This window comes from Sparus aurata, chromosome 5 (assembly GCF_900880675.1).
Source record: "Sparus aurata chromosome 5, fSpaAur1.1, whole genome shotgun sequence".
Classification (NCBI taxonomy): domain Eukaryota; kingdom Metazoa; phylum Chordata; class Actinopteri; order Spariformes; family Sparidae; genus Sparus; species Sparus aurata.
Window position 1 is genome coordinate 20578065 of NC_044191.1, and position 16656 is coordinate 20594720.

A 16656-nucleotide genomic window follows, 5' to 3' on the forward strand; every position below is an offset into this window, starting at 1 on the left:
CCCTATACTCCAAATGTGCAAGTAATATTTAACACACAACATAAATACAACATAACATAATAGTGCACACAGATATAAACAAATGAACACAACATATATCCTCCATGATACAAAATCAAGGCTAAACTTAAACCTTGACTGGAAAATATTAGGGTAAATGACAGATTCAAAGACACAACAAACATGGCTCCAAACAGGGAAATGGGGGAGAGAAATGCAGCGCACGAGGACAATGTTTCAAAGTTCACCTGCTAACCTTAGCATCAAACGGAGAAAACAGCGAGTTAAGCAGATTAGAGTAGGTCGGTTACACTGTTTTAAAACGTTAGTCGTAATGGTGGAACTTGGAGAGCCTGATATTTTTTGAGTTGGTGCACAGTGTAAAAAGTTTGGGAAACACTGTTTTAGAGGATATTCAAAAGTTTCAAAAGCTTAAAAACTACATTTTTTTCATTCTACACAGACAATTCACAATTTATGTCCAGTGCCAAGGTTCAGTGTCAGTGCAGGAAGTAGCAAGAGGGAAGGTAAGGTTCAGCTTTACATTATATATATACACATATATTCATATATATGTATATATTTATATATATGTATATATATGTATGTATATATTCATATATATATATGAAATGAAAAAAATAACAGAGATAAGGAGACATTCTTTTGTCAGACACAGCCTCTCCCTAATCTGACACCGGAAGCTGTGGATGGAGGAGTTTCTGAGGCTATTTGACTTTCTGACAGGCTTTTCTTAAAGGGTGTATGTGAAGCTGCAGGGTTTTGAGGTAGGTTGGTGGATAGAGAGACGTGTTCTGTCACAGACATGCAAAATAAAATTCAGTTTTTTATGAACCACAACTACAATCTTTCCTCACCCCTGACCATGATTTAGTTTCAATGCAGAAAAGATGTAGAAAGTAAGACTTATGTGCATGTGTGGCCCAAATCTAGCAAACACGTCAATCAAAATATCTTGAAAAAAACAAAAGTTTTTCAAGGTTGTTTTGCTGTAAGATTTTGCTGCGACCTAGTGGACAGATAATTGAAGGTTTATTCTTTTTTAAGGGGACAGAATCTAAAAAGAATCTAAAGTTTGTATGGGCGCTATAAACTTGATGATGATGATGATTTTAATACAGTTATGATATAGATAAGATACATACATTGCAAATGTATTTGGTAATTGCACAGCTAATGTCCAATACGGACCAGTTTATTTAAGCCAGAGGGGTGTCTTGAGGTTTCATTCGGCCTGGTATAAATTACATGTTGCACCATAGACTGAATGATAGCAGAGCTACAGTAAACACCAAAATGTCTAAGTTGTTACTGTCAGATATGGCATACATGGATGCTTTTCTCATGATAATCTTTAGCCATCTCCACTGCTATTCCATTTTAACACCAGGACAGTGGTGCACTGGCTTTACTGATATATGGACACATTTTATGACGCTACAACTGCATTCAACTAAAACTGATATTGATAAAACATCTCAAAGCAAAACTTTCTATCAGGCCACTGAGGTCAGTCCATGTCAAAGGCGCAACTCCACAAAGTGTCACCTGATGGCATCATGAGACTTCAAGATGGCATTTCTAAGTACTAAGTTCGCTATTTCAGCTCTCTCTCCACAGTCAGCACAACTGAAGTCATTCTGGCCAAACTGTGGATCACATTTTCTTTCTTTGACACAAAATGCAGTTGGTGACCACATCCTTCAGAATTCATAATCTGTTTTCCCACTTAAACTCAACTACCCAGCCCAAACTGTGTGCATTAACCCACCTTTTTGCACAGATTTACATACTCTTTTTAAATGTGCATTCAAAGCCAAATATAAAACAAAGTTACAATAAGTTAGACTACAATTTGTGAAATTATTATACATCTAAGAAATGTAAACTCTTATTTGGGACAATGAATGCTTCCTTTCCTGTTTGCGTTTTGATGGTCTAATTTTGTGAATGGTACCAAAAAACAAACAAAAGAACAATCTGTACCACCTTGATTTTTATAACCCTTCTGCTAGGGTACCTAGCACAGTGATATGGCACGTAAAGGGTGGGGCTAGACACACTGATGTGACAGGTGGAGCAAAGAACAAAACACAAACGCGGCATTTTCTAATATCACATTGCTTTCAAAAGTAAAGAGAGAAAGTTACGCACTGTTCCTTTTCTGTGCATTTACATGTTGGCGCCCAACTCCCAGGAGGTGTAGACGTTCGTCGGAATGATCGGCACAGAGGAAGTACGGACAGAGGCGGGTGGAGCTGTGAGAAACTAGGGCCTCCAGCAAACATCCAAGCAATGCAGGAGGAGCGATTATAGAAGATTTGAGGACCACCACAGCCAGAGTGGCATTAATTAGAAAAGCTGGAGATGGTTAGACATCATTGACACCATCTATAACCACAGGCTGATGAGTTAAGAAAGAGACTGGTGCCAGGAGAGAACATGGGGCTGATGAGGCAGAACCCAGAACATCTTGAGAGAAATCAGCAGAGATTACATTTTAGAATTGTGTCCAACAATAGAATCAATTCTCATTTATTAAGATTTTCCGTTTAATAGGTAAAATGCACCTGGACACATGAAATAATTGTCTTTGGCATTACCAGCATTCTCCTACATCGTTTTTTAATTTTGGTGTGAATCCTCCTGCCTCTGTCTAGGGATTGACAAACTGCAGACAGCTGGGTCATTTTCAGTACCTCTAAAATAAAACTGCACACTGGAAGCTGCCCCGTCAGGCCTTTTACACGGTGCCCTGTTGATCTGCACCATGTAGGTCTGCGTACAGCAGAGTATTTTTAGCTCTCAGGCAAACCTCGAAGGATACACCGGCCTCTGTCGGCCCTGCCACACGGGGGTTCAGTTTGGCAATTTCAGATAACGGCATGTAAATATGTGAAGGTCCAGATCAAACGTACATGAAGTAGATCAGCTGATTTAAAAGTACTATTCGGATTTTTCATTCAATCATGCCATTGAAATGATGTCAATAAATATTTTGGATGTTTCTATGTTTTTCGTCTTTTCATGTGTCTGTTTTGTTGTTTTTTGCAGTCCCCTGTGTTGGAATGTAACTACATACACTCAGTGAGGGAATTTACATCAGTACATTTACTCAGGCACAAGTAGAATTTTTTGGGTACTTTAATTGAGTATTTCTGTTTTCTGCGACTCTATACTTCCACTCCACTACATCTTGGAGGCAAATTTTGCACTTTTATTCCACTACATTAATTTGATAACTTCCGTTACTTGTTACTTTTCAGATTACATGCTACATCAGAGCCACATGAGTGCATTTTTAAACGAACTTATATTATTGATTAAAAAAATAAAATAAATTCTGAATATCAGATCTGATAATTGGCCAGGCCGATACACAGTCACCTCACAGTATACAGTATTTAAATACGTGCAGATATGTGCATAATTTACTTTTACCTTTGATACGTGAGTAAATTCAATACCAGATAATTTTACTCAAGTAATACTTGTATGAGTGACTTAAAGTGAAACACTAACCAAAAAGCAACTCAGGCTTTTTTTTGTGAATGTATATGAGTCAATCTTTCGTGTAAAAACATAATTACGATGAAAGAGGCACTTTTAAGATTTACTGTATTTTTGTTTTCGGTCAAACTCATGTTCAGTGGGAGTGCTTGGGGCAAATTAGCGATAGCATCAAAATCGCTATTTTTAAAACACTAAGAAGGTTCGACACAACATGAAACTTTGCTCCTAGTATCACCAGGGTCTCTACACATGAACACGAGCACTGAGAACATTGTTTGTGTACACAGAGTTTACTAAAAAGAAAGTTTTTGAACAACTCACCTTAGCAGTAGCTTGTTCCGCTAGCCGCTGTCATGGCAGCCGAGAAGGATCGATCTCAGAATACGACGTAACCTGGAGGACAGTTAAGCTTTACGAGCGGTTCACCTTAACTGTACTCCATGTTACATCACATTCTGAGATCAATACTTCTCACTGGCAGGACGGCAGCGAGCGGGGGAAACATCTGCTAATCTGAGTTGTCCAAAAACTCTCTTTTTAGTAAACACTGTGTACACAAACAATGTTCATATCAATGAGATATGGTACTTTTTATTCAACTCATCTACACTAAATTGATTCAGAGCAAGATTTTATCTGTAAAATATACGATCCCTAATCATATCTTACACATGAATAATATTGATCAGATCAGTTTATAAATCATATGATAATACGTTGTATAGTATTACAGTAACATACAAATGTGTAATAATTAATTGAATTGAGACATTTTGGATTGTAAGTGTACTTCTGATACTTTGAATTTTCCACTGTCATATTGACAATAGTGAAAAATCTCAACTACTTCCACCCCTGTCCTCCTTACTGATTGGCCTCGCCATACCTCAAAGTTAATTATGTTTATCACCTGAGAGTGTCTCAGTGTATCAGATACATAAGCAGACATTTAGGCTACAGTATAACTCCAAAACAGATTTTACAGATGATACTGGAGCCACTTGACCTGATCAGTAAGGTGTGGACCCAAAAAATGTCTTACATTTAGTCTTGGAAGGATGACAATGCACAACAGTCAGCCACCAAAAACAAACAGTGCTGTGAGGGATTTCACTCACAAACTTTCCACCAGAGGGGAGAATCTGATCTGTCACACTGCCAGCTGTTAACTCTTGTTTGAACTTGACACATGCTACGTTTACATGCTGATTTATGTAAACTCCTATGTGACACGCTGCTGCTGACAGAGATGACTTGTGTTTGTGTGTATGTATGATTATGCTGCTGCCTGTCTTGGCCAGGACGCTCTTGTAAAAGAAATTTCTAATCTAAATGAGTCTTTCCTGGTTAAATAAAGGTGAAATAAATTAAAAAAAAAAATGTGTCTTTCATTCTTCCTCTTTCTTTTCAAACTCAGTGGTAAAGAAAGCATTACAAATACTGCGCTTGAGTAAACTGTCTTTGTTCAGCTTTTTGAAACAGTAGCTTGAAAAAAAAGAAAGAAAAAGGATTCTTAACTATTGTGGGATTTTGTTTTTTATCAAACTCCTTCTCCAATGTTTACCTGACTGGGGTAGAAAGTAACTAAGTACATTTACTAAACTAAACCAGTCAACTGCATGTAAAATAATTCAAACCAACTCTGCCTCAAGCAGCTGGCAGTGCAATTTTAGTAAATTTTAAGACGCGTCACTATTAAGTGTGATGATGTCATATGTAATAATACATTTCTTACAGGGGCCATTTTATGCATTGAATGAGTTTACTTTAAATACATTTTGCTAGTAGATGTGGAATGCAGGATTTTCTTTTTTCTTGCAATAGTGTATTTTAACATTGTTGTACTGATACAAAAAACAAAATCATCACTCTTCAAATACTGATGCTTTGGGCTTGTAGGATGGGTCAGCCCAAAGCCTTGGATTTTGATGAGTTGGGTACGAGACACGAAAGTCTACTTTTCTCACGAGTAGTTTTCTTAAAGTAAAAGATCAAAATGGCCTCTTTGGGTTTTGGACTCTGGCTCAGCCAAATCAAGGAATTTAAACACATCTCCTTGAAATCTAGAAAATTGTGACAAGCATTTTCATTATTATTTTGGACAAAGTGGTTATGCTAAAATGACCTGCAGGTTAATCAATGATGAAAACAAGCCGTTACCTTAAACAATTACAAGAAAACTGCTGACACATTGTTGCACTCACCCCGGGAAGTTAGAGTGATCTCTTGGGGAGGATAAAAAGACCACACCTCTCCTGAGCAAAAACCTTTTTTATTTCTCATTGAAAGGAACTTGGTAGAATATTACAGCAGAACACACGACTGAAACAGCTGCCATTTCACGTAACACAGTACAGGAAGAAGGATGTAGTTCAATCTCTTGTGTAATATTATATATAGTATATTTATATCAATAGAAAAGAAAAAAAAAAACTATTGCTCCCAGGTGTTTTGTTTTTTCATATGGCATTTCTGCGTTTGTTGTGTTGAAGTGGGTAAAGTAAAATTCAACAAGAGGTTTACACACCAAAGGAAGTGGGACAATGAAAGTGACATTCCCCAAAGCATGGGAACTTTGTGGCCTTTTTTTATTATTATTAGGCTAAAAAGTAAACTTTGTTTCCGTTGCAAGAAAATAAAACTTTAAACCGCTCTCAAAAAAAATGGATAAATACCATCATACAGCAATCAGAATATGCAAAAGAAAAGAACACAAGGCAGCTCCGCGTAAGAGCAGGCATGCAAAAAAATGTATCAGATTTTTAAAAGGAGCACTAAAGACAAAATGTTGATGATTGCAGGTGTTTGCGTCGTATGGCAACTGATGGAAAGCCAGTTCGTGACAAAACATGGTTAAACGGTTGGACTGAAACGAGGGGACAGCTCGATGCTATGTAAAGTGAACTGGAGTGCTGAGTGTTTGCTGACAAACTACTTCAAAGAAGTCGTTTCTAGAAATTGCTATAACATACTGTGTTATCAATTTGTTGTACTCTTCTTAATTTCCTCTAAGGAATAAAAGAAATGTTAGGAAAAAAAAAGCAGGTATGAAATATCACCCTGGACAGTTGCATCCAAGTTTAGTGTTTTAAATAAGCCACTTTAGGCAGCATTATCTAATAAATGTCTCGTATTTCTAAGACATAATTCAATATATCTCTTTTGAAAAATAATTCTATCTATACTTGATCTTTTTAGTAAGTAAATCTCTTCCAGTATATATTTTTTTCTTTATTTTTTCTTTTCTTTAGGTACAGCACCCTCACTGTGGGTTGTGTTTTCCAAAAGCACCTAATTTTTCTTACAATCAGACTGAATGTTGCTTCAGTCGTCAATGGTCTGAGTTCAAGATTAAAGGATCCAAATGGCGCACTCTAAATACGTCAACAAGGTCAATTCCCTTGAGACCGTAGCTCAAGCCCGGCAATATTAAGCTTTTAACTCGAAAAAATTGTGACCAGTGCAAGAGGCCTGAGCTCACCGCATCCCCTTTGATAAAAAAAAGGTCACCGGGGTCAGACGTGGGCCTGCATCTTATGAGACATCATCAGTTGCCACAGACGTCTCTGCTGCAGCAACTGGCTGAGCAGCTCTGGACCTGGACCTCTTGAGAATGATGCACAGGCACAGGTTAATGCTGATATACCCCAAAATACTGAGACAAAACAAGCAACGCGTGAGCATGCCTCACCACATTTCAGCTATCGGAGCAGAAATTTAGCACCTGAGGGATGGCCCGGGAGGGAGAAGGACAGGGAAGGGAGGGAGGAAGGAAGAGAGTGGGAGGTCATTTTGGACTTATTTGGATTGTCCATGGAAATCCAAATGAGTCCTGTGCTTGTAACAGATCACCTTACGGGACCTCGCTGGGCCAAGCGGATGTCCTGCGATGCCAAGGATGCCCCCTATAGCTGAGTCTGTGGCTCCGGGTGGTGTGGGTCTGTCTTGGTAAGCGGTCCATTACAGGTCATTTTAGACAAAAAACACACACAGCCATGGTGAGTGATGCAGGCGCTCTGTCTCACTCCCACTCTGCACCTGCTTCTGTGAGTATGTCACACTTCCTTAATATCATCACAGACTACAGGTCAGCACCAGGGGAGCTCTTACCATTGGATAACAACCAGGAAGTGAGACTGGCAGCCTGCTGCTGTGTCTTGAGCACTGTCAAACTTAATTTGCTGGGCTAGGTGCGTGACCTTATCAAATAGACGATCAATATATATATATATATATATATGTTAAGATAGATATATATATAGTGACATTTTTTATACATGTTTTATATCAATGGGGAATCTCATACAGGAGCTGACTTCTGCAGTCTGCACTCATTTAGCTATAACATCCACCTAAACTTTAGAACATGATTCTCTTATATAAACAGTAATTTTCTCAGTCAAATATACTTTTTTTTTTATCCGTTTGTTTTAGCATTTTAAAGTTCGATTCGTCATGCACAGAATAGTCGTTCCTCTCTCCGTTTCTCGCCAGGCTTTGCATCATGTTGTCAGCTTCATCACAACTAAGTTAGCCACCTCTCCATCAATCGTCTTCCACGTCGTCACCCTCCGACTCCTCTCCGGCTCTCCTCTCGTACATCTTATCCCGGTGTCGCTCCTGGATCTCTTTCATTTCCTCGGCGTAGCGGCTGAACGCTCCCCCGAACTTACCCCAAGCCTTGAAGGGGATTGTTATAGAGTTTCTGTAACTGGGCTTCACTTCGCTCACCCGTAAGAAAACTCCGTACTTGTTGGATCCCACGTCAAAGAAGAACCGCTTGGAGTCCACCATGATCGAGGTGCCCTCCGGAAGCTCGCTGTAGCCCCCGGCCCCTCCGCCGCCGGACAGCTCCTCCTCATCTCCGCCGTAGTCGTCTATCAACTTGGCCAAAGCGTCGCGGAACTCTATTAAGCCCTGGGCCGGGAGTGCGATGGTTTGTCCGGCCTGCAGGCCAGCGCCGGGGATGCCACCCACCCCCACTCCGAAACCGGGGCCTCGGTTGACGGTCTGTCGGATCCGGAGAAAGCGACCCCGCTGGTTCTCCTTCAGATCGAGGTAGTATTTTCGGTTCTCACGCACCAGGAACTCGCTCTTCAAGGCCCGTCTAGGCCCGGTGTCATCCCCACCGGAAGACTGAGCAATCTGCTCCGGGGTGCTAGGCCCAAGCTGGGCGTAGTGCTCTATGAAATCCCCCAGGTAGTCGCGGAACTCTGCCGCAACTGACATCGAGAGGGTCAGCCGACTTTTCGAGCCCCCGGCGCCGACCTCGGCGATTTTGATGAACCGGCCTTTGGCGTTCTGCTTCACGTCAAGGTAGAAGCGTTTGTTCTGAATGTCCAATCGCTTCGAGGCCAGCTCTTGGGTCTCCGAGTCTCGCTGGTAATGCTGAAACCCGCCGCCTCCTCCTCCTCCCCCTCCGCCGCCGCCGCCGCTGCTGCCACCGCGCTCACTGCCACTGTCCCCATCCGCCATCTTCGCCACCAGCAGCCCGTTTCTCTGCGTATCTTTGACCCCCACCCCCCCTTGCTTGCCGAGCTCGCAGAGGAAACCGGACGCTGCCTGCTGTGCTCTGATTGGCCGCTTCAGCCGCCAGTCAAAACATCAGATAAAGAGCTTGCGTGTAATTCGCCAGTTGTCCTGTCTGTTATTAACACACAACCGCCTCCTGTATGACATTCGAGTATACATTTTATTTGCAATACATACCAGCAGTCCGTGTCAGTGTTAAAGTTGTGTACCAACATATATTTGCAATGGGTAATTTGTCCTTTGATGATTTACTGTTGCCATTACCAGTTCCCCTATGCAGTCAGTATAGAAGTACCTGTATTTGAAGACGCGATGAGTGTCCTTGTGCGGAAATTTAGGAATTTAATTCAACAATGGCCTCCTGATTATGTATTTTGTGCATTTTTGGGACGGATGCCCCTGGAAGGACACTCCACTCACAGTCCCGCCTACTTGTTGGTTTCGTGCGCAAAGGCAGGCACGGCGATCTTACGGTGGGGGATGGGTGAATGCTCTGCAAGCCGTTTGGCGATTGGTCGGAACAGAGATTCGAAGTAACAACACACTCTCTGATTGGCTGTCTGGACTCCCACGAGGGGTCTCATCCAAAAGATTTCCGAAAGGGTTTATTGTTTCTTTGCTTTCGGGAGCTGAAATTGTTTGGTATCTACTCAGTTCTACAATCAAATAAAGAGACGGAAAAATGGTATGTGCGCCTCGGCGAATATTAAATGAATCATCTGGGGTTTCGGCACATTAGTGCTGCAATTAATTTGCTTCTGTAGAAAGTGTTGTTTTAAATGTAAACTGAGGAAATTCGAGCAGAAGGTGTGTGGTCAAAAAGCTTGCTAAAGAGCTAACTGTCAGCTAACACGTTAGCATTACCAGTAGCGCGAGAAGTCTGAATTTTGTTGCCTTCCCGGTAGAAGTGATATATTTTCCACGATGGGTTGTTTTTCCGGATAGTTAATCTTTTGCAGAAACGAAGCGCTTCATTAAAAGTATGAATCCGGTTTCATATTAACGTGTTTTTTCACTCGGTGTAGCCCGAGCCCCTCTGAAAGGTGGATTAGCAACCATTAGCAACCAAGAAGCTAAGTTTAGCTATTTCATTAGCTTAACGGTTGGTTCACTGCTCGTAGTTGACCGTAAGTCGTTCACAATACCTCCACAAATAAGTGAACTGGAGAAAAATTCAGTCTATGATTTCTCTGTGCCTAGCTTAGTTGACTTTGAGGCAAACTTTTCTCCTGTTGGAATTTGTGAATGAAAACTCACAGTTGACCGTCTTAAAGCGGCGCGTCTGTTTTGTGTTTGTCGCGGGGTCTGTGGCAGCAGCCCGCTAACAGCATCTCGTGTTTTTTTGTTAGAACGAGTCTGTGTTAGGTTTCTCAACTTCATGTGGTTATTTTGATTTTAATCATTTTATGCGGGCAATTTCTGGCAACAACAACTGATGCCGCTCTTCTGTGTTTATGTTTTACCTTTGATTGGCGGGAAAGCAATACTAGTTTAATCGGCATCTGTTATCCATTGACGTGCTAATGCGGTGCGTCTGCTTTGACTTTCTTATTTGGTTAATTTCCATTTTTTGTCATTGAACCACTTCACCAGCTATTATTTGGTTAAATTTCATTCAAACAAATGAGGGGATGCTGTCAAGTTCTTGCTATGCAGGGCTTGTTCTTTCACACACAGTACAAGCACTGGAGCCTCACATTTCTGCTTCAGATTTTTTGTCTTGCTTGTCTGATCTAATGCGCTTGTTTGATATTTCAACCCATGCAGGCTGGTGGCAAGGCAGGAAAAGACAGTGGCAAAGCCAAGGCGAAAGCAGTGTCCCGCTCCCAGAGGGCTGGGCTGCAGGTAAATCTCTTTGGTTCTTATATGCATGTGGTTTTACTGCATATCCTGTGTGCCAACCTTCCTGGTCACAGAGGGTTCGCCCTTTTTTTTTTTTGCTTGACTCAAACCACTGTCTTGTCTGTTTCCTGCCAGTTCCCAGTGGGTCGTATCCACAGGCACTTGAAGACCCGCACAACCAGTCATGGTCGTGTAGGAGCCACAGCAGCTGTGTACAGTGCTGCTATTCTTGAGTACCTCACTGCTGAAGTAAGCGTTCCCAATTTTGTGCATGTTTATTGATAATATTGCACACTGTTAATCACGTCATATCGTGTTTCTGTGTGAGATGGTGCTGTTTGCGTCATTCGTGGTCTTTTTTTTCTCAGGTACTAGAGTTGGCGGGCAATGCCTCCAAAGACTTGAAGGTGAAGCGTATCACTCCCCGTCATTTGCAGCTCGCCATCCGTGGTGATGAGGAGTTGGACTCCCTCATCAAGGCAACAATTGCTGGAGGAGGTGAGCTGGCAGTTTCCCAAACAAAAATCTGCTTATTTATTGATTGATTGATTGTCTTCATTGTATGTGCGTCATATTCTCTTCAGTGCCGCAGTGATCTGCTCACTCTGTTTGTTATATTCAGTAGAAATATTATTCTGCCACTCACAACTGCTTTTGCATCAAACATTTGGTCTCACTAATGTTTTCTTTTGTTTTCAGGTGTCATTCCCCACATCCACAAATCCCTCATTGGGAAGAAGGGCCAGCAGAAGACTGCATAGATGCCATGTTGACCAGAAATTTCGGGGCTTGGGCTTTGATAGGACCAGGAGTTCACATTTGTTCTTTTTTATTAATATTATAGCAAAAGAAGAGTGATTGTTAGGCTTTGTGTTGTAATATTTTCCCATAACTAGAAAAAAAGTACATAAAATCCCTTAACGACAAAAAACCCTTTGTATGTTATAGTAGTACGTTTGACTGGGGAGTTCATGATTATTTCAAATGGTGACAGTGAATTTGTTTGATTGGCCTGGGACTCTGTAATGTTTTATACTGAAAAAAGAAATTGTTAAAACCATTTTTTATATAAAAACTTGTTTTGTGGTTATTTTCTTGAAGTTACAATATTTACTATATTACAAGTTTTTAAGCAGATTGTTTTGGACATCAGCATGAATAACAGCTAAATGTGAGATGGTGCTTTTTTTCCTCTTGACTTACTGTAATATTTTGAACTGCACAAGGATATTGATGTATTAAAAGTTGAATTTTTTTACATCAAAGTGAAATATCTTTGAAAACTACTTATTGCAACCTCTGCTACCTTCTTGTGTTGTTACTAGCAGTTCATAAATGTATTAAACACTGCTGCAATCAGGATTCTGATCCTGCAGTGTTTTTGCCTCACTGTGGAGCCATCTGTCTGTCGTGCCACTGCTATGTGATTGGTACCGTGGTGTATGGAGAAGAGCGAACATCTGGCAGATGTGAACCATATCAGTACTTTGAAGTGTACCCACAGTTCTTAAATGTATGCACAAACTGAAATGTCCCATCCATAACATTTTTCAAGTTAAGAAGTCAAGAGTCTTTTCTAAAAGCTGTGTTCAGGGAAATGACGTATTTTATCTTTGAATAAATACCCGTTGCATGTTATCCATGGCTTCGTTTGAAACCAGTACTTGACATTCATTTTGGAGTTGTGTAGTATGTGATGTTTGAGGTGCTTCAGCTGTCCAACAGTACATGGGAGGGTGGTAAAACAATGCTGTCTGTTTAACAGAATAGTTGTCAAACATCTGGATTATTTAAGCAGGATATAATTTCAGCAGGAGAAATTAATTTCATAATTTAGAACTGTTGCACCAAGTTAATTTCTGCGTTTTAAAGAATTGTTGACTGTTATGCTGTCTTGGTTTAAAAAAAGTATACTTTGTTTGACAAAGTGAATCATAACTTGACCATCATAAAGATCATAACTTGGTTACCTCACCATAAAATGTGACATTTCTGACAGAGTAGCCACATGATTTCTCCTGCAGCTTTGCAATGTGCCAGCAGGGGGAGCCACTGGCATTCACAACAACATCTAGGTATTTTGAAAACTGAGATGAACAGCATATAATATTATTCCTTCCATTCCTGCTTCAGAGATGCACCATAAATGTGCCACATTAGCAACATGACAATAAGACAAACCTGATGTGGTAACAGAAACACATTTTTGGGCGCATGTTTGAAATTCCTGGGGCATTATTTTCTTCTGCTGCTATATGAATGCATTACAGGAATACAATGGATATAACATATTAAAATAAGGATATATGACTAGGGATCTGCCTGCTACTTTTAAATTGAATTTCCAGGATTCCAGACTATACTTTTTCATACATAAAATACATTATAATTATTTGCACTTGATTAAAATACTTATTTTTCTGCTATTAAGCATGATTGTAATTTCAAATTTTAGGGATTGGGATTTGAAATGAGGTTCTGCTGCCCTGAATCAATTCTTGTGAAAAAAATTAAAACAAAATAAGATAAAATTAGAAAATAGATAAAATGATAATGAAAACACTACTCACTGAAAACTGGATTTCGTGTTTCTCAATACACACAATTGATTATTGTATTGATATTTCAAGGTGTGTTTAGATTTAAGCAAAACACAGCCTGTCTGTGTCTCCTGCATATAGAGTCTTACATGTCTCTATATAAAACCCACCAGCAAGACCACAAATACAAGGTCCAGACAGCTGTACAATGTGCTGAGGTTCAGAGGCTGATGCAAAAGCACAAATCCTGATATAATTGATCAGAAAGATGGAGATGTATCACTTTATATGAGCTGCACAGACAGACGCACACACACACTGAACTGTATGCCTCAAAGGCATTCATCTGAACAAATGACACATTCCAATGATGTCCTAGAGCAGTTTATCCAACGTGAACAAAGCCAGTTCAGCCGCTTGTTGAGAGAATCATGTAATGTATTTCATATATATTGTCAATATCTGCTGCTCGGGGCTGAAATATGTCAGTTGTGTTCTCACTGTTAGCCTTTTATTATGTCATTTGTGTTGCTATGGTAATTTTTCTGAAGGCCTTTGGTGCTGTTGAGGATGCTTAGAGATGTTTGTAGAAAAACAAAACTTTGAGAGACTTGACTTCAGCTGACATGACAGCCATTCCAAGTGGCAGGAGTACAGCTTAAGAACAAGGACAACACTGACTTCAGTCAATGTTTGTGAAGAGATGAGTGGTGGTAGAAGTATTGAAATTATTTACTTTGCGATCGAAATGACTCATATTGCTCATACAAGTTTGTTTGATCATCCAGGTGGAACTTGTTCTGAGTCTGTCTAAAAGTGAAGTGTTTGTATAATGATTAAAGTTTACTCAAGTATGATGAATGGATACTTTCAAAAGGGATCCTTTTGTGGAGTTGAAACTACCACAAGGTCACAGTGGGGCAGACATGCTGTTTCTCAATTTTTAGTTTTTTTTTTCCTGCTTTCCAATCAGTTGAGAACTCAGTTAACCCTCAATCGGAGGTAAAACTCTCTAGATCTAGATGGCAAGATCATATCTAAAATTAATGTGACGTGAGGAAAACCAGGGCAGTTTCTTTCTCAGTCTGTAAAAAAATTGACACTTTTTAGTGTCAAAGGGGGTAATTACAGATTAAATCAAAGGAATCATTCTGCATTAACAAGTTCTCGGTTAGCTTAGCTTTGCACAAGGACTTGAAGGGGAAAGAGCTATCTCGTCTGTGTCCAGTGGTGGTTAATCCGTACAAGGAGCAAAGCATTAAAACATTAAAGTGAAGTGATTGCACTGTGCCAGAGAAACATGGTCTCTTTGGACTGAGCCCTGGCCAGCTGTTTCCCTCTTTTACACTCCTTCTTAATGCCAATGGAGGCTAATGGCTACTGATTCTATCTTCATACTTAGCATATGGGCATCAGTTAGTGTTATCGATCTTCTCTTTCAACCTCTTTCCTAAAAATGTTGAATTGTTCCATGCAGTCTTAAAGATGTTATTGGTAAGACAAGTTGATTTTTGAGTCTCATACCAACTGATCAAGAGCTGACACTTTAGGATGGCGACTGACCCGTCAAACACTCCCAGAGCATCATTATTTGGGAACTAGACTAAAAAAATCAACTTCTCTTAGCACGTTTAACAATTATCAGACTCTTTGGAAGTTTTATGCAGCCTCACTCGTGCTCAATTTTAGATTTCAATAACTTTTCCAAATTAACTTTTGATTCCTCACAGAAACATACAAGACTCTACCTTTGGTTTTCTCCTTTGTATCCTAACACCTCAGCATCGTGCTCGTCTCATTATTTGCTCTGCAGCTCCCACTGGCTGAGGTGTCGGAGAGTCTCTTTGTTACATGAGCTGCAAATGATGTGGAAGAGATGAATGATGAGACTGCAGAAGAACAACCAGGGTGACAGGAACAGAAAACTGTTTATACAAGGAAAAGAAAAACTTTCTGAAGTTCTGTTTACTCATGTCTGACTCAGAGGTGTAATGACTCTGAAATGACAAAGGATGCTGTGGTGGCCACAGCCCAGCGCTGACAGCGTGGATCGTATCATGACAATAACAGGACTGACCTTTGCAGGAGCAGCAGTGACAGCTGGACCTTTCTTTAAACTAGAAAATCCTCAGATTTGAGCCACACTGATTAATATTACGTTTTTGTTCAATTATCAGCCACATCTTTTACAGATTCAACTGGAGAAACACAACGTCCTCTAAATCAGACTCAGACTACCAGTGGTGTGCTGTATGTGTGGGTCTGTGGGTCTACAGCTTTTAGTGAGGCTGTCGGTGCGACTGCAGATGGCTCTGACACTCTTTCCCTCTGCAGCTAAAACACACTGAATTTTGACAAAAAGTTCTCCTTATCTGTTCTTTTTAAACCACGGACAGTAATGTTTCCAACTACTCCAACTATATCTAATTATTCATTAATTGATGCCTAATACGAGGAGTTCCACTGTTACAATCTGTCCCACCACAGACTCAAGTCTACGAGAATCTTCTGATAAATAGTGCACCTTTATGAGAAGAGTCCAAGTAAGTCACAAGTAATTTTTTTCAGTTAAAGGGGCAAAATGTGAGAATTTAAGTTGAAAAAATACATAAATAAATCATCCACAGACTTTGAATAAACAACAGTGTTGACATTATAATGTCTCCGTACCGTGTTGCAGATTTATAAACTGAAGTTAGCATGCTAACCAGCTAGCCCAGGCCCTTACATGTCCAAAGCTCCTGTGCTGAACAATAACACTGCCCCGGTCCTGAGCTACCTGTCAGAGCCGCAAGCTGCACGGCTAACTGAGCTAACTAGCTACAGTTAGCAGCAGTTAGTGGTTGCTCTGATTGTATGCTGAGTCCTAGGCGATATTTTTTTTTTTAGTATGAATTTGACAGGTGGGCAATTCTTGCATATTGCACCTAAAGTGGTAGTTTGGGTTTTTTGATCCTTAGCCAGTGTATTTCCTGCAGTAGATGCAATCCTGTCTTGTCTACTCTGTTTGACTCACAGGTGATCTCTGGGAGGGGGAGCAGAAATGCCTGGACAATTGTTGGATACACATAAATATGACTCCGAAACAGAGCAAGATTACCTGCTCCTTTACCGGATCATCACGTTCATGTTCCTAACTAAAACTGATGTCGAGAATAAATCAGAAAAGTTTGATTATGAAGCCTCTGCAAACTCTCAAATTATTCTT

At 40.3% G+C, this 16656-nt stretch overlaps 2 protein-coding genes across 2 annotated transcripts; one reads left to right on the forward strand and one right to left on the reverse strand.

The window, feature by feature from the left end:
• Window positions 1-5787: 5787 nt before the first annotated feature.
• On the reverse strand, window positions 5788-9059 carry LOC115581600 (transcriptional activator protein Pur-beta). The gene has a single exon (XM_030416834.1). The coding sequence runs from the start codon at window positions 9007-9009 to the stop codon at window positions 8080-8082; it is 930 nt and encodes a 309-aa protein (XP_030272694.1). The 5' UTR covers window positions 9010-9059; the 3' UTR covers window positions 5788-8079.
• A 536-nt stretch (window positions 9060-9595) lies between these two features.
• On the forward strand, window positions 9596-12546 carry h2az2a (H2A.Z variant histone 2a). Its single transcript, XM_030416835.1, has 5 exons — window positions 9596-9751; window positions 10834-10911; window positions 11044-11157; window positions 11277-11406; window positions 11608-12546. The coding sequence occupies exons 1-5, from the start codon at window positions 9749-9751 to the stop codon at window positions 11667-11669; spliced, it is 387 nt and encodes a 128-aa protein (XP_030272695.1). The 5' UTR covers window positions 9596-9748; the 3' UTR covers window positions 11670-12546.
• The last annotated feature ends 4110 nt before the right edge of the window (window positions 12547-16656 follow it).